General features: G+C 46.2%; 1 protein-coding gene across 2 annotated transcripts in view; it reads right to left on the bottom strand.

The window, feature by feature from the left end:
* Positions 1-19,286, bottom strand: part of GOLGA7B (golgin A7 family member B) — a 138,642-nt gene that overhangs the window by 5,541 nt on the left and 113,815 nt on the right. For both annotated transcript variants that reach the window (XM_075257884.1, XM_075257883.1), the window contains exons 2-4: positions 16,046-16,171; positions 12,125-12,277; positions 3,172-3,273 (exon numbers count right to left, since the gene is read on the bottom strand). In XM_075257884.1, the coding sequence (XP_075113985.1) occupies positions 3,172-3,273; positions 12,125-12,277; positions 16,046-16,171 (381 nt within the window). The remainder of the gene's footprint in view (positions 1-3,171; positions 3,274-12,124; positions 12,278-16,045; positions 16,172-19,286) is intronic.

The following is a 19,286-nucleotide window of genomic DNA, read 5'->3' as shown; positions in this document are numbered from 1 at the left end:
TAGTGCCCAGAATAAAACAGATGAATAATACATTTAGCCCTGCTCCATCTCTATGTAGGTCACATACATAAACATGGAGGTGGTCAAGTGTATATAGAAACCCCAGACAACGCAGTGATATATGGCTTAGCTCAGATCTGGGCCATCTCTATAGCGGTCCTCAATGTCTGCTCTAGTTTTTAATGTCATTTGGTGATGGATTAAGCCCCTTCCACCAAGTCTTTCTTATCTTGAGAACATTTTGCAGGTCTCAGCAGTTTCCCTTTGGACCATGAACTTTTAGATCTCCTTAAGGAGATCCAGTTGGTGTTTAGGAGTCTTGGGAAAAATATGCAAATTAGACCTTCTTCCTAGAAAAAAAGAAAACTGTCACTCTGGCGCCACCTATAGGTAACTACCCTGTATTTCTCATTTGGCTGATATGTCTTCTGTAGTCATGTTTCGACTTTCTGTACAGGAATTGTGCAGGAATTCTTTCAAAAATAGAAAAATTAATGGTTCTTTTGTCAATGAACACAGGAATAAGGAAAAAAGAGATGTAAATCCCATCTAGATTTGGTGGGACCTTTGCCCTTTGGAGTCGGAGTCCTGGAAGTGATGATATCAACATGATCAACAGATCTCAACATGATCCAGTCTGTCTAGGGTGGCCTGAAGAGACAGATGGATTGGAGCAAGCCAACGTCCACAGAAGATCTGTGCTTAGTTCTCCAAGATGGCGGAAACAACCTCCATGCCAAAAACTGTCTGCAAGTACTGAGAAGAACTGATACTGTTTTGAAGGCTCTTGAGAGTTGGGGGAGAGTCAAGAGACCCCCAGTCCCACCTAAGTCATCAGGATTGACCAGCATTCATATAATGTCTATGGCCAGCTTTAGAACCACGACCTTGCAAAAGTCAAATCCTCGTCCTTTCTGTAGACGTATCTGGCGGTAACCTTATTAATACCGTTATTAGCATTTGGAAGGAAACCGCTCAACAATTTCCACTGTTCAAAGTACAAAATAACATGCATCCTATTAAAGAGATTGGAGGAACTATGTATACAGTGATTACTTTGGAAGCCCTGCTTTATATGGAGAGCTCGGAGAGCTGATAAACATGGACTGAGATTACACATTCATCCGCTAGACTTCTGCATAATTGAAACAATAGAAAGATATTGAATTTTCACATACGCTTCCAAGTACGAGAAGGAAACGGTACGACAAACAGCAACCAAAAGCAATAAAGGTTCACTGGAAGTTCATGCATAAATTAGGAGAGGACCTAGGAGCGATTGAGGGCTAAGCCCAGCGCCTGCTTATCAGGCCTTCTTATCTCAGTATTATTAGGCATTAATGCATCGGAGTAAACAGCTTTAAGGAGAGATCATGTTCTTAAGGAGCATTTCCGGGAGAAATTACCTAAATATATCCCTCGGAGTCCTTTGATATTCTATTTGACCCTTGGACATCTACATATCTGGGTGGTGACCACTAGAGATGAGGGAACCAGTTAGGACTGAGCCAGCTTCAACGTAAATTTTCCAAAAGTTTTGGGTTCGACCTGAAACTAAAACTTTTTGGGTTTTGGGGTCTCTTCAAACTTCAGAGCATAATATTGGGAGGCCCAGGTGAGGTGCACAAACACATTGGACTCACCTTTCATCATCTTTCCTGGGCTCTCTCAGGTTCCTCCAGTAGTCTTCTGGCATCTTCTGGCCTCCTGCAGAACATCATGGGTCGAGACGAGAGATGAGCGAGTAGTGTTCGATTGAATACTACGGTATTCGAAATACTCGTACTCTATCGAACACTACTAGCTGTTCGATGTTTAAGGTTCGATGCAGAACCAGCGTTGATTGGCAGAATGCTATACATTCTGCCGATCAACACTGATTCTTCTCTTACCTTTCCGAACTCTTCTCCCGGCGCAGGGTCCCCGCGTCCTCTTCCGGGTGGAATTCACTCTGCCTAGGCATCCGGCCTAGGCAGAGCCGACTGCGCATGCGCAGGCATGCACGCGCATACACACGCATGCGCAGTCGACTCTGCTCAGGCGTCGGGCCTGGCAGAGCCGCACGCACATGCTCAGTCGGCTCTGCCTAGGCCGGATGCCTAGGCAGAGTGAATTCCACCCGGAAGAGGACGCGGGGACCCTGCGCCGGGAGAAGACTTCAAGGGGAATGCAGCCCGATCGTCACTCGTGGACTTGGTAAGTATGATTTTATCCAATGTTGCCTACCCCTGAAACGAGCATTTTCCCCCATAGACTATAATGGGGTTCGAAAACCGTTCGAACAGCCGAACAGTGAGCGGCTGTTCGAATAGGATTTCGAACCTTGGACACTTTAGTGTTCGCTCATCTCTAGTCGAGACAGGTAAGGCCTATGACTGGGCCTCGGCAGTCATTTGGAGAGCAATGTCATCATGATGCTTGCATAGTGATGTTGTGCTCAAGTTTTTGGTTTTTTTGTGCACACTATGGAGGACCACTGCAATGGACACTAGGTTTTCATCAAGTGTCTATTTTTTTGTACACCAAGATATGTGGCATCCAGTGTTGGCTTCCAGGGGACTTCTAGCCTTTTCTGTCCTCCTGAATGATGTCAGCGGCCCGAGAGAACCCCTGACGATCACCCAATTATAGACCTCAGCAGTACCCCAGTCATGTCACACAGGAAGATGAAGAGGCCAGAAGTTACATATACCATATGAGTACAGGAAAGGTGAGGGGAGGGTGAGTATGACTATTATTTTTTCACACCACCCCTGGCCTCTGATTAGGGTTATGAATGGATCCAAGAGTGTAACAGTGATTCGTGGGTGGTGAACCCCAAAATTTTTGGGAAAATTTGACATTGTTATCTCTAAATTACACCCATTGTATACTGATTTGGGGTGTTTTTTTTGTCCCCACGGCTTTCAGGAGAACACAGTGCTGAATTTCCCTGTTTGCTCTGTGACCCTGGCCTTACTTTGTATTCTTGTGTGTCTTCAGCTGTGATATTGGGACATGTGTGCTGAATTTGACCTCGTATAAGAGGAAAACTTTTTAAAATTTTTGGATTTTTGAAGTCCCAATTACGTTGTATCTATTGTATTATAGGGGTATTAGTAATGAAGTGATTACAAACAAAAGACTTACCTAACAAAGAGTATCAAAGACTTTTTACTGTGCAAAGGATACAACCCGCATTCCCCGCTCCACCGGGTCAGTGATTAAGAGGCCCCTGGGTGCATATATCTTCTCATTCTGCTCTTGGATGTATTTGGAGATTTTCTTCAACACCTTCAATGTTAAAGCGAAGATTAGTAAGCAGTATACAAGGTTCAGTCCTTAAGACAAAGCATGGGAGAAGCATCACAATGAGTCCCTGAATGGTGGATTTGTGGGTTACCTGGGGGATGTGACACTATCTCACCGGACAATAGCCACCCACAGAGCATATTTACAGGCCAAACATTTCCAGTCAAGTCATGTATTGTTCTTACATTGTAAACAGTTTAGCAGCAATGGAGACTTAAGACATTGGGAAGGTCCGGACTCCCACCCCTCTCGCTGCAATTCTACCTATTTAGCCAACCATCATCAACGTCTTTCTTTTGTCTACCAGATCTGGGAACCTGTCCAGATTCAGAGGTTACCAGTGCACTTCACTGTAAAGAGCCTTTCCGGACGCTTTATCAATGGGGCTTCTTGGAGCTGGATACAGGGGACACACACTGGGCCAATTAGGAAATATAATAATTATACAAAAAAGTACAAAAAGTTTCTAAGACCAGGAAGTTGAAAGGATTTAGTATCAAACTCTAGATCTCTCCGGATCCTAGTGTGAGTGTATACAATCTCTTGTAAAATCAATTCATTCTTAATAGATCTTGGTAAATTAATTTAATATATTCTCAAAATGAGGAAATACCAAGTAAATGTTCCAAAAGAGGTGAAAAAAACAAAAAAAAAAATCCTTTCTGGGTGCTTTACCAATGGGGCGTCTGGGAACACTCTGGAGAGATGAAGACAGGAGACGCGCACGGGGCCAATTAAGGAATATAATAATACAAAAAGTACAAAAAGTTTCAAGGCGCAGGAATGGATAGAATTTGGTATCGAATTCAAGATTTCTCAAGAGGATAGCGTTACTTGGTGTTAAGTTGTAAGAAATTGCTTGTAAAATCAATTAAATCTTAATAGATCAACGATATATAAGTTCATTCATCTCATTATAAAAATTCAGTAAAACCTTATTTACAAGAAGAAATAAAAATCTTAATAGATCTTGGTAAATTAATGTAATATAGATCCAAAACAGGAAAATTCTAAGTAAATGGTCAAAGAGGTAAAAATTGGTTAAATTAAAATTATTATTTTTTTTTTTTAAAAAAAAGGGCCACTATGGATGTTCTATCAATGGGGCTTCTTGGAGCTCTCTGGAAAGTCTTAAGATGGATGAAGACGTTCACTGTGCCAATTAAAAAAAGATAATAAATTTTTTTTAAAGTACATAAAGTTTGAAAGATCGGGAAGACGATAGGATTTTGCATCACATTCTAAATCTCTCCAGGTGATACCTCTAGTTGTATGGCTTCTAAAATCAAGAAATTCTTAACAGATATTGGCAAATTAATTTAATACAAAGCCCAAAACTGGAAAATATCTAAGCTGAAAGCTGAAAAAGTAGTTTAAAAAATGTAGGTGATAATGGAAGTTAAATAGGTTCTTTTATCCTACTGGTTTCAAATGGGCCAACACAGTATAAAATATGTACTGTATAAGTAACAGTCAGTGGCGTAACTAGGAATGGCAGTATTATGCCCCATAGTGGCCCCTGCATACAGTATTATGCCCCATAGTGGCCCCTGCACACAGTATTATGTCCCATAGTGGCCCCAGTACACAGTATTATGCCCCATAGTGGCCCCTGCACACAGTATTATGCCCCATAGTGGCCCCTGGACACAGTATTATGCCTCATAGTGGCCCCTGCACACAGTATTATGCCCCATAGTGGCCCCTGCACACAGTATTATCACCCATAGTGACCCCTGCACACAGTATTATGTCCCATAGTGACCTCTGCACACAGTATTATCCCCCATAGTGGCTCCTGCACACAGTATTATGTCCCATAGCGACCCCTGCACACAGTATTATGTCCCATAGCGACCCCTGCACACAGTATTATGTCCCATAGTGGCCCCTGCACACAGTATTATGTCCCATAGTGACCTCTGCACACAGTATTATCCCCCATAGTGGCCCCTGCACACAGTATTATGCCCCATAGTGCCCCCTACACACAGTATTATGTCCCATAGCGACCTCTGCACACAGTATTATCCCCCATAGTGGCTCCTGCACACAGTATTATCCCCCCATAGTGGCCCCTGCACACAGTATTATGTCCCATAGCGACCCCTGCACACAGTATTATGTCCCATAGTGGCCCCTGCACACAGTATTATCCCCCCATAGTGGCCCCTGCACACAGTATTATGTCCCCATAGTGGCCCCTGCACACAGTATTATGCCCCATAGTGGCCCCTGCACACAGTATTATGTCCCATAGTGGCCCCTGCACACAGTATTATGCCCCATAGTGGCCCCTGCACACAGTATTATGCCCCATAGTGGCCCCTGCACACAGTATTATGCCCCATAGTGGCCCCTGCACACAGTATTATGTCCCATAGTGGCCCCTGCACACAGTATTATGTCCCATAGTGGCCCCTGCACACAGTATTATGCCCCATAGTGGCCCCTGCACACAGTATTATGTCCCATAGTGGCCCCTGCACACAGTATTATGCCCCATAGTGGCCCCTGCACACAGTATTATGTCCCATAGTGGCCCCTGCACACAGTATTATGCCCCATAGTGGCCCCTGCACACAGTATTATGCCCCATAGTGGCCCCTGCACACAGTATTATGCCCCATAGTGGCCCCTGCACACAGTATTATGCCCCATAGTGGCCCCTGCACACAGTATTATGCCCCATAGTGGCCTCTGCACACAGTATTATGCCCCATAGTGGCCCCTGCACACAGTATTATGTCCCATAGTGACCCCTGCACACAGTATTATCCCCATAGTGGCTCCTGCACACAGTATTATGTCCCATAGCGACCCCTGCACACAGTATTATCCCCACAGTGGCCCCTGCACACAGTATTATCCCCATAGTGGCTCCTACACACAGTATTATGTCCCATAGCGACCCCTGCACACAGTATTATATCCCATAGTGGCTCCTGACACAGTATTATGCCCCATAGTGGCCCCTGCACACAGTATTATGTCCCATAGTGGCCCCTGCACACAGTATTATACCCCATAGTGGCTCCTGCACACAGTATTATACCCCATAGTGGCTCCTGCACACAGTATTATGCCCCATAGTGGCCCCTGCACACAGTATTATGCCCCATAGTGGTCCCTGCACACAGTATTATGTCCCATAGTGGTCCCTGCACACAGTATTATACCCCATAGTGGCCCCTGCACACAGTATTATGTCCCATAGTGGTCCCTGCACACAGTATTATACCCCATAGTGGCTCCTGCACACAGTATTATGTCCCATAGTGGCCCCTGCACACAGTATTATACCCCATAGTGGCTCCTGCACACAGTATTATACCCCGTAGTGGCTCCTGCACACAGTATTATGTCCCATAGTGGCCCCTGCACACAGTATTATACCCCATAGTGGCTCCTGCACACAGTATTATACCCCGTAGTGGCTCCTGCACACAGTATTATGCCCCATAGTGGCCCCTGCACACAGTATTATCCCCCATAGTGGCCCCTGCACACAGTATTATCCCCCATAGTGGCCCCTGCACACAGTATTATGCCCCATAGTGGCCCCTGCACACAGTATTATGCCCCATAGTGGCCTCTGCACACAGTATTATGCCCCATAGTGGCCCCTGCACACAGTATTATGTCCCATAGTGACCCCTGCACACAGTATTATGTCCCATAGTGGTCCCTGCACACAGTATTATCCCCATAGTGGCTCCTGCACACAGTATTATGTCCCATAGCGACCCCTGCACACAGTATTATCCCCACAGTGGCCCCTGCACACAGTATTATCCCCATAGTGGCTCCTACACACAGTATTATGTCCCATAGCGACCCCTGCACACAGTATTATATCCCATAGTGGCTCCTGACACAGTATTATGCCCCATAGTGGCCCCTGCACACAGTATTATGTCCCATAGTGGCCCCTGCACACAGTATTATACCCCATAGTGGCTCCTGCACACAGTATTATACCCCATAGTGGCTCCTGCACACAGTATTATCACCCATAGTGGCCCCTGCACACAGTATTATATCCCATAGTGGCTCCTGACACAGTATTATACCCCATAGTGGCCCCTGCACACAGTATTATGTCCCATAGTGGTCCCTGCACACAGTATTATACCCCATAGTGGCTCCTGCACACAGTATTATGTCCCATAGTGGCCCCTGCACACAGTATTATACCCCATAGTGGCTCCTGCACACAGTATTATACCCCGTAGTGGCTCCTGCACACAGTATTATGCCCCATAGTGGCCCCTGCACACAGTATTATGCCCCATAGTGGCCCCTGCACACAGTATTATGCCCCATAGCGGCCCCTGCACACAGTATTATGTCCCATAGCGACCCCTGCACACAGTATTATGTCCCATAGCGACCCCTGCACACAGTATTATGCCCCATAGCGACCCCTGCACACAGTATTATGTCCCATAGTGGCCCCTGCACACAGTATTATCCCCCATAGTGGCCCCTGCACACAGTATTATGCCCCATAGTGGCCCCTGCACACAGTATTATGCCCCATAGTGGCCTCTGCACACAGTATTATGCCCCATAGTGGCCCCTGCACACAGTATTATGTCCCATAGTGACCCCTGCACACAGTATTATCCCCATAGTGGCTCCTGCACACAGTATTATGTCCCATAGCGACCCCTGCACACAGTATTATCCCCACAGTGGCCCCTGCACACAGTATTATCCCCATAGTGGCTCCTACACACAGTATTATGTCCCATAGCGACCCCTGCACACAGTATTATGTCCCATAGTGGCTCCTGCACACAGTATTATGCCCCATAGTGGCCCCTGCACACAGTATTATACCTCATAGTGGCTCCTGCACACAGTATTATACCTCATAGTGGCCCCTGCACACAGTATTATGTCCCATAGTGGCCCCTGCACACAGTATTATACCCCATAGTGGCTCCTGCACACAGTATTATACCCCATAGTGGCCCCTGCACACAGTATTATGTCCCATAGTGGCTCCTGCACACAGTATTATCCCCCATAGTGGCCCCTGCACACAGTATTATACCCCATAGTGGCTCCTGCACACAGTATTATGTCCCATAGTGGCCCCTGCACACAGTATTATATACCCCATAGTGGCTCCTGCACACAGTATTATACCCCATAGTGGCTCCTGCACACAGTATTATACCCCATAGTGGCCCCTGCACACAGTATTATGTCCCATAGTGGCCCCTGCACACAGTATTATACCCCATAGTGGCTCCTGCACACAGTATTATACCCCATAGTGGCTCCTGCACACAGTATTATACCCCATAGTGGCCCCTGCACACAGTATTATGTCCCATAGTGGCTCCTGCACACAGTATTATGTCCCATAGTGGCCTCATGATTGGCTGTGCTAGAGGAAGGAGTCAATGCAAGGCATTATGGGGAAGCCCACCATGTCCCCACCTAGGTCATGAGAGCGTTCTTCTATGTCTTATTCTAATCTCATTACAGCTGAATCCTTTGGGAAACCCTTAATGGATTTGATTCATCTTGAATCAAGTTGCTTCTATCTGACACCTGTCATAGATAAGTAGTTTTCATCCAAAAGATCCCCTTTTGCTGATGTTTTTCCTCGTTCAGACCATTTTTGGTATATTCTCCACATTGCTACATGAGATAATCCAACAAGATGGCAGTGTATGAAATCCTGGCCCTGGCAAGTCCACCATAGATGACCAGACCTCATTCCAATTCGCTCAGATTTCTTGATTTTCCCATCTAATGTGGACATGGAAAAGACTCCACTGGATTTTATGCTACGTTTTGGGGTCATGTGTCTTATGTCCATACAAGGGGGCACCAAACATGATAATGCAGGTGTCTCTTATAAAACACATAATATTTGCAAATTATATCAGAGATCATCTCGTAGTGAACCAGATTCGATCTGAACATTCCAAAAGTTTTGGGTTCACCCCAAGCCTCAGCCCCGAATGCATGACATCACCAGAAACCGGGAAGAGAACCCAATGGTACTACAAATTTCACGGTCATAGAGTCACCATTGATGTGGACCTACATGTATAACGTACAATACACTAAGTATTACACGGTTCCATTCAATGTTTGTGCTAATTTTGTAAAATTTAATTTGACAAATTTAGAAAAAAAATCTAAATAATATCTACGAACCAAATGGATTTAGTTAAATTACGTCCATCTACTTCCCTATTAGAACCATTCACAGTAGTCCCAGAACTGATCTCCTGTTGCGTGAGGGGGCTGTAGAAAGGGACATCGAGCCCCCGTGTCACAAATAGTAACTTTTCTCAGTATCAACCAGGGTCGAAGTGGGAACAGAATCTGCTGGGAAATTAATTTCCAATGTACAAAGGTTGAGTTTGCTTTGGAGAATTGCCCAGATCGACAGTGCGATAGAAAGAGATTGGGCAATTATCCCCCCCAAAGCTTAGCCCGCTGAGTGGCTGCATGTTGAAACAACCTTTCCCAAGCATCTGAAGGAAGGATTAAATCTGCTCACCAAGAAATAGACAGATAATAATGCGAAATACCAAGTCTGACGTGTGACTCCATCCTGCTCTCAAAAGTTTAGTTGTGTCGATCTTGGCCGCAGTTCAAAGCTGTAATGTTGCGCGGAGACTTGGTGACTCTTTGCAAATACAAATCCTATTTTATACAAGCCAAGTGTCCTTCAAGAAAGAGTCAAAATATAACCCAATTTCCCACCAACAACTTCCTCTCGTGTAATTCGGGGCGGCTTAGAGGATACGGCGAAACAAAATGGAACGTAAGAGACGGAAAACTTGGCAGCGGGTATGGATATTGATATGGATAGAACATGAGAACATGCTAATCCTCTTTATCTGCAGTCACCGAGATCCAGGCCGCTTGAAATCTTAATGTAAAAGTCTGTGGGACGTATTGAGCTGGAATATTCTAATTCGACAGTAAGGTGACCCGGAAAGGGAATGCGCAAATTCCCATAAAATTAGTTTCATCCACAAATAGCAGGGCGCGCTGACAGATGTAAGTTTGTATTAGGTTGGACCCGCTGCCATTCAGAGAGACACCAGGAACCTCTATATGCAGCTTCAGCCATCTCTACCTCTATATAAAGACCACCAGAGACGAGTAAACTGCTTCATAATGGCCCAGGTTCAATAAGAATTTTCCAAAAAATTCTCAGGTTTGGTGGAACTTGAGATTTTTGGGGGATCGCCAGCCACCCATGAACCACTATTGTATTCTGGGGTCTCTTCATACCCCAGAGTATAATAAGCTGAAGCCCAAGGGGGTGTGATAAGATAATAAACACTTATACTCACCTTCCCCCACCTCTCCTGGGTTCCCTCACAGCATCTGGTAGCCCCTCGCGGTCTTCTTCCAGTTTCTTTTGGCTTCAAGTGTGACATCACAGGTCCCAGGGGTCTACTGATTGAGCCTCAACCATTAAGTGGGGCACGTCGATGTCATGACATATAGACACAAGAGCCATTATGTTGGCATGACCATGTGACCAATGAGGCCTTAATGGTTCCCAAGGGCCTGTGATGTCATCCAAGAGGCTGAAAGATGGAAGAATATCAGTGTTTATTGTTTTTCCACACCTCCCGTTCCTCCACTTATAATATTCAGGAAAAATTATACATCAGAGGAGCAGAGTGCTCCGGAGAAGAGCACATAACTTCTAATTAAAGCTGCTAATAAGTTATTCAGTAACATTACACTACACACTAGCTCATTCTCAAAAGGAGGGAAGGAATTATTTTTATAACACATATAGTTATACTAGCTGTACCCACAACTTCGTCTGCAGCCCCCCTGACCCTGGCGTGAACCACCTGCAGCGCGGGCTGGGCCCCTCCTACAGGATGGGTCGGGAGGCCACGGCCTCGCTGCTGTGCCTCGCCCCCCCCCCCCCCTTTCCCGCTACCCACGGCCCCGGCCTTACCCACCACCCACTCCCCCGGCCCCCTGCCCCCATTTAGAGATTACAGTGACCTCCTACATCTCCCCCTTCCCCCCAGTACCAGCCACCCATGACCCCGGTGACCCTAACCCCCCTCCCTTCCACATGTGCAATCCGGGCCCCCCCTCTACTCACCTTCGGCCCTGTGGTCCCATTTTCCCCTCCACCAGGCCCCCTCCCTAACCCCCTAGGCCCCCTACCTAATAGGGTAGCCTATTACCCCTTCCTGACCAATATGTAGGTGTGTGTGAAATTTGTAAGAAATCCGTTCAGCCATTCGGGTGTGATTGAGTAACAAACATCCAAACTCACAAACTTTCACAGGATCTCCGTGCCCTCACATAATATAGCTAAAGTCAATCCTATAGCCCTGGCACCATAGGGTGGCATAGGAAGTCCCTTTAGGTCCATACAGACCATTAGGCTCTCTGTGAGCCACCATATACAGTGTTTGCAAGAGCAATGCCAAGGGAACTTACATTGAAAGGAAAGTTACATACAAAGCTGCAAGAAACAATTACCTATTGCAAATATTCACTGACAAGACAATGGGGGGGGATTGTCTGAAATTCTAAATAATGCTTGAAATATTTGCCAAATTGTGACTGGTGTAGATTTCAGTTTCTGGCTCATGACCACCCAAGATGTGCCAAAATTACTAAGAGGCGTATGTCTGCATGCCATACATCTGATTATTAGGGTCAATAAGTTGACCCCAATACCTGTCTCTTGTTTCCCAGGTATTTCTCCATGTTCAGTAACTACATAGGACCTGGATGTATATCTGTTCAGAGGTATATGGTGGCTAATACTTATAATATGGGGCAGAACAAAAGCAGTGGAATAACAAACCTTCTCATAGTGTGTCTCCATGCAGAGGAAGATGAAATAGGCAGTGGCACAGGCCAAGCACCCCTCCAGGTAGGAGCTGCCCCCGATCTTCTCGGCTTCCATGTAGTACATGTTGAGAGTCTTCACTGTCTCTTCAAAGAATTGCTTCTCAATCTACAGGAGACATCAGAAGACCATCAGTCAATTACCCCGAGTGTGGCATCACCACTACTGATACATTCATGGCTGAAGAGAGTTTTTTCAAGGAGTTCGAGGGGTTTTCCAGCCCCAGGTTTTGTTTTTTTTTACACCAATAATCTATTCACAGGATAGGTCATTACTATGGTTGAGCCAATCTTGAGATTTCAGGATCGATTTCAAAATCCGTTTTCCGATCATTTTCCAGCCAATCGTGAAATTTGCTCTATCACCGATCAGGATCCGATCTTTTCCGATCCCGATCGTTCAACCCTAGTCATCACTGACCAATCAGTGGGGGTCTGACCCAAAACTCAGCATCGATCGCCTGATCTGACCACAGCCTGATGCCGGAAGCTACTGCCCAGTACCTTGATAGGAGCTGCATTGCTAACCCGACTCCATGACTATAAAATGGATGGGGCTGTAACTTTGTGTTAACTGAACAGGAGTTACTAGTGGATTGGTCATCAGTATTCAAAAAATAAAAAAACACCCAGAGTCCAGAAAACCCTTTTAATATTCATGAACCATCCTTAGGATAGATCATCAATATCAGACCAGTGGGGGTCCAACACCCAGCAATCACAGATCAGCCGTTTAGCGGCATCGATGGTCAGATAAGCATTGTATCTCCTTCACTGCATACTAAACACAGCTCCAACCTTTGTTCTGTGGATGTGCTTGGTACTGCAGCTTTATCCCATTGACTCGAGTCATGTGACAAATTAAGATGACATCACTGGCTTCAAAGACCAAGTGGTGCTCACCCAATGGTCGCCCACCGAGTAGATATTGATGAGTTATCCTAAGCATAGATAGTCAATATGAGACCCCCTATGGGAAGGTGAACCATATATCCACAACTAAACATCCACAAAATATCCCAAAATCAAACATCCGAGAATCCGCAGTGCATGTGTAATGTCTTCATGCCACAACGTAACATATCCGTAATTTATCACGACGTCCCGTCTTTTTCGATATCAAGTGTTTTTACCCTGTTCACATTTTCGTTTCTTTGCTCTGCCAAAAATAATAGGACAATTAAATTGAAGAGTTGGTTAATGTGATCACGGAGCCCTTCTCCGGAGCGATGGCGGCCCCCTGGACGTCTAGCTTCATTCCAGTAATTACAGCTACGATGACATAACTAGCAGTCTCTCGCCGGGCCCCCCATGGCTATTCTCCGCATCCAAGAAAGAGTCCCCTAAGAATCTTCTGCTCTATTGATTAATGACTAATCTCCTTCCTGACAGCAGCGAAAGCACCCGAGACACTTCTGAGCGTGAACGGGAGGAGCGGAAACCTCTGAGAAGACTCTTAAAATAGTACAGTATGAGGAGAGGAAAGACATCTCATGACATATTCACACTGATCGCTGTATCTGGGCCACTGCCAGGAACGTAACATCACCAAAAGATCCGAGCGAGGCGGAAATTCTGCTGCACCTGCATTCTGATGAAAGGGAATTCTCCAATAAGGGACAAGACAATGGAGGGCGAGATATGAAAATAGAGATAAATCCCTCCATTTCAATGATCATCCGTTTCCTAGTTTTGCTCATCCCGAATCACTAGCGCAGCCATAACTTTAAAACCACCTTCCTAATATTGTGTACCGTTAGGCCTCCTGCGCCTGTCCATCACACATCCATCTCAAGAACAATAGAAGTCAATGGATACATACCTGCTTCCATTTTAACAATAGAAGTCAATGGGTCCATACATAGGTCAGTTTTTGGTAACGTCCATTAGGTAAATAGGAAGTCATGTTTTATTTGTGACAGTTTTTCCACCAATACAAGTCCTTGGGTCAGTTTATAAAGTCTGGTTTTTTAATCTAATGTCTCTTTCGTATTATATATTTTTTTGTATTTGATGGTCGGGGACTCCAAACATCATAGATAAGTATAATGCTAGAAGTCCGGCTCCATCCATATTGTTCAGGTCGGTAAATCCGAAACATGTGAGCCCAGTTTCACTGCCAGAACTCAGTCATGTAAAAGGAGTCCTAGGTTATATGCTCAGGGCCAAGTGTGCACACAGAGAAGGGGCCTATTTCATAGCACGTGCGAGTGTCATATGTCCCCCATTGAATTGAATAGGGGGTTCCGCTCTCCTCTGATCCCATACAGGACAGGACCTGCTCTATAATCCTCAGACGGGAATGGATCTTCCTTCAGACCCCCTATAGGGAAAAACTCAGGCTGGATTCACACTAGCGATCAGTTTCTGTTTGGGGATTCCATCCCCCATTCTGCTTCAAAAATACAGAGAGAAAAGTCTTCCAAGCATGGGAACCCATTATATTCTATGGGGTCTGCGGGTTTTCACAGGAAACCACTTTTTAGGTTCCCAAGTGGACCTGTATAGTGGAAACGCGAAGACTAGTGTGAACCTAGCGTCAGACTGTATACTTGGTCACGTGCATAGGCCTAAGGCTACATGCACACGACGGCCAGTGAAACACGGAACAGGCAGCACACGTATGGCATCAGTGTCTCATCCATGTAACCCACAGACCAATAAACTTCAACGAATGAGCCCAGGCCATAAAACAGTCATGATATGCTCAGAGTTTTGCGGCCCCCACACAGACATGGTTGTGTACATGGGGCTGTAGAAATGAATGGCAAATATTACAGTCGCGGGCATGGGGCCTAAAAGGATCAGTGTGCAGGCTGAACAGGGGAACCCATTTTATAGCACTCATATGACATTGGGGTGACATCTGAGGGTCTTACATCCACCATGAGTTTCGTTCCTGTGTCATAATACAAGAAAGGACCTGCTTTATAATCATTGGGACAGAAAGGAACATCGGACGCCTATTTGGACAGTACACTCAGTCATTTGTATGTAGCCCTATAGTATACAGGTAGTCCTTGGGTTACAACGTTTCGTGGTTACGACTAGAGATGAGCTAAAAAGTAAAGCTCCCTCGTAACAGAAAGCTGCCAGCACTCCCGACTAGCAAGGACGAGCCTGCGGCAAATCAGCGCTGGTTCTGCAGCAGGCTCGTCCTTGTTAGTTAGGAGAGCTGGCAGCTTGCTGTTACGAGGTAGCTTACTTTTTCTCATAGAAATGAATTGACCAGCGTTGATTGGACAGTGTACAGCATTCGGCCAATCAACGCTGGTTCTGACAGAGGCTCGTCTGTGAGGAGGCGGAGTCTAAGATCGGACCACAGCAGTCTCCATTGTGGTCCAATATTAGACTCCGCCTCCTGGCCAGCGTTGATTGGCTGAATGCTGTACACTGGCCAATCAACCCTGGCCAATGCATTCCTATGAGAAAAAGTAAGCTCCCGCATAAACGCAAGCTGCCAGCTCTCCCTGTACAGTACGTGATTTAGTGTGCAGCGGCTCGGAATCGAGGAAGTCTGTACTGTACTGTTCTGTATATGGCTGTTCCGAGCCGCTGCACACTAAATCACGTTGATCCGTTCCTACGCGGTGTCGTATGGTATGTTTCCGAATTACGTCGAAATTCGGTTTACGCCGCCGCATAAGAACGGATCAACGTCGTAAGTCGAGGACTACCTGTACTGCCTTTGATGCCCATAGTAACCAATCACAGAGCAGCTTTCATTTTGCCACAGCAGTGAAATAAATGAAAGCTGCGTTGTGATTGGTTGCTATGGGCAGCAGACAGACTGATCAGAAATCTTTGATAATGGCGGCCATTTTTCGGGTAATGATCTGACTATAATCTACGATATAATATCACAACGTGGTAATACCCGGCTGTCCAGCTCCGGTGGGAACTTGGTTTGGAATTGGCACATGGTTCCTTCGCTGTAATCCCTTTGTATGAAGACTTTGGTGGCCAGCGAGGCGCTTCTCCTCAGCTCCTGAAGGTTATGCATCTGGAAGGGAAAAAATGGAGAGAAAAAACTAATAAAACCTCAGCATCATATATCCTTAGGAAACATCATATAAAGGGTCCAGTGTAGACGAGCGTGAATGTCTCAGTGGGATCCTGAATGTCGTCTTAATATACTGAGACGTCTGGAGGAGCGGACATAATAAACAAACAGGAAGCGCGGCCAGCAATGAGCGCAATACTTATCTATACAATATAATGGAGGAACAACCAATTAAAATGCCTCCTGGTGACAACTGGACGCCCGCCGCCAGGGAAGAATTGCAAATACCCCGTGGTATCCGCTGATAGATAATGGTGAATTTGATATTCAACCTCCGAATAATCGCCTCATGTAGTCAACAGGATCCTGCCAGCATAAACTCTAAGCCAAAATGGCCAGTCCCCAATCACATACAGTGAATTTAAAGGGATTGTGCAGGAAGTGACATCATGTAGGATGGTCACATGGCCTTGCTGCAGCTCAGTCGTTATTTTAATGGGGCGGAGATGTGACCAATAGATGTGAGATCACTTCCTGAGAAGAAGTAAGCAGCCATGTTTTCAAGTTCTGGACAATTCCTTTAAAGTAGCCAAGTTAAAAAAATGTCTGCCACTCAGAGTTCTGTGACTATAATACTCCATTAACAATGCTAGCCATAGATCCCACATAATAACTGCAACTGGAGGATCCCCAAATACAGTACTAGAAACATTACCCATTGACCCTAACCCATCTATCTGCAGGGCTGGGGTGATATGCTGGTTCTGGTGACACTAACCTATCTATCTGCAGGGCTGGGGTGATATGCTGGTTCTGGTGACACTAACCTATCTATCTGCAGGGCTGGGGTAATATGCTGATTATGGTGACAGTAACCTATCTATCTGCAGGGCTGGGGTGATATGCTGGGTCTGGTGACCCTAACCCATCTATCTGCAGGGCTGGGGTGATATGCTGGTTCTGGTGAAACTAACCTATCTATCTGCAGGGCTGGGGTGATATGCTGGTTCTGGTGAAACTAACCTATCTATCTGCAGGGCTGGGGGGATATGCTGGTTCTGGTGAAACTAACCTATCTATCTGCAGGGCTGGGGTGATATGCTGGTTCTGGTGACACTAACCTATCTATCTGCAAGGCTGGGGTGATATGCTGGGTCTGGTGATACTAACCTATCTATCTGCAGGGCTGGGGGGATATGCTGGTTCTGGTGACACTAACCTATCTATCTGCAGGGCTGGGGTGATATGCTGGTTCTGGTGAAACTAACCTATCTATCTGCAGGGCTGGGGTGATATGCTGGTTCTGGTGACAGTAACCTATCTATCTGCAGGACTGGGGTGATATACTGGTTCTGGTGACACTAACCTATCTATCTGCAGGGCTGGGGTGATATGCTGGTTCTGGTGACAGTAACCTATCTATCTGCAGGACTGGGGTGATATGCTGGTTCTGGTGACAGTACCCTATCTATCTGCAGGGCTGGGGTGATATGCTGGTTCTGGTGAAACTAACCTATCTATCTGCAGGGCTGGGGTGATATGCTGGTTCTGGTGACAGTAACCTATCTATCTGCAGGACTGGGGTGATATGCTGGTTCTGGTGACAGTACCCTATCTATCTGCAGGGCTGGGGTGATATGATGGTTCTGGTGACAGTACCCTATCTATCTGCAGGGCTGGGGTGATATGCTGGTTCTGGTGACTGTAACCTATCTATCTGCAGGGCTGGGGTGATATGCTGGAGTCTGGTGACACTAACCTATCTATCTGCAGGGCTGGGGTGATATACTGGTTCTGGTGACAGTAACCTATCTATCTGCCTTGCTGGGGTGATATGCTGGTTCTGGTGATACTAACCTATCTATCTGCAGGGCTGGGGTGATATACTGGTCCTGGTGACAGTAACCTATCTATCTGCAGGGCTGGGGTGATATGCTGGTCCTGGTGACAGTAACCTATCTATCTGCAGGGCTGGAGTGATATGCTGGTTCTGGTGACACTAACCTATCTATCTGCAGGGCTGGGGTGATATGCTGGTCCTGGTGACACTAACCTATCTATCTGCAGGGCTGGGGTGATATGCTGGCTCTGGTGACAGTAACCTATCTATATGCAGGGCTGGGGTGATATGCTGGTCCTGGTGACACTAACCTATCTATCTGCAGGGCTGGAGTGATATGCTGGTTCTGGTGACACTAACCTATCTATCTGCAGGACTGGGGTGATATGCTGGTTCTGGTGACAGTAACCTATCTGCAGGGCTGGGGTGATATGCTGGTTCTGGTGACAGTAACCTATCTGCAGGACTGGGGTGATATGCTGGTTCTGGTGACAGTAACCTATCTATCTGCAGGACTGGGGTGATATCCTGGTTCTGGTGACAGTAACCTATCTATCTGCAGGGCTGGGGTGATATGCTGGTTCTGGTGACAGTAACCTATCTATCTGCAGGGCTGGGGTGATATGCTGGGTCTGGTGACAGTAACCTATCTATCTGCAGGGCTGGGTGATATGCTGGTTCTGGTGACAGTAACCTATCTATCTGCAGGGCTGGGGTAATATGCTGGTTCTGGTGACAGTAACCTATCTATCTGCAGGGCTGGGGTGATATGCTGGGTCTGGTGACAGTAACCTATCTATCTGCAGGGCTGGGTGATATGCTTGGCTCTGGTGACAGACTCCCTTTAATTGAATAAGTGAGAGTCTACCAACCTATAATACAGTCAATGTTCAGCATTATGGGTAGGGGTTGATATTCCACATGCAGCACAGGAGCTTCAGGCCTCTCATTTTTCCATATCTCGATGTGTGCGTGTATTCAGAGTCACCAGCAGATCGCTCTGCCATCGATCCCATGTTAATGACACGCAGGCTATTAGTGTTGTGGCCGGCTCGCTGAGCTCTATGAAGCCCGGCTAATAGCCCTCCGTCTCCACATTTACTAATGGCTTTATGTAGGAAATGGAAACAAGAAAACCACTATCAATTACAGGTTTATTCTCTCTAGATGAATAAAGGAGATTACGCCGGTGCTGCCCGAGGACCGCCGCTGACTATTAGCAGATCTGCTTATCCCCCGCCATAGCAGACATTATGTTAGACATTTCCCAGTGAT

Source organism: Leptodactylus fuscus, chromosome 10 (genome assembly GCF_031893055.1).
Source record: "Leptodactylus fuscus isolate aLepFus1 chromosome 10, aLepFus1.hap2, whole genome shotgun sequence".
In the NCBI taxonomy this organism is placed as follows: domain Eukaryota; kingdom Metazoa; phylum Chordata; class Amphibia; order Anura; family Leptodactylidae; genus Leptodactylus; species Leptodactylus fuscus.
The sequence above is the reverse complement of the archived record's forward strand: the minus strand, read 5'-3'. Positions and strand labels throughout refer to the sequence as shown.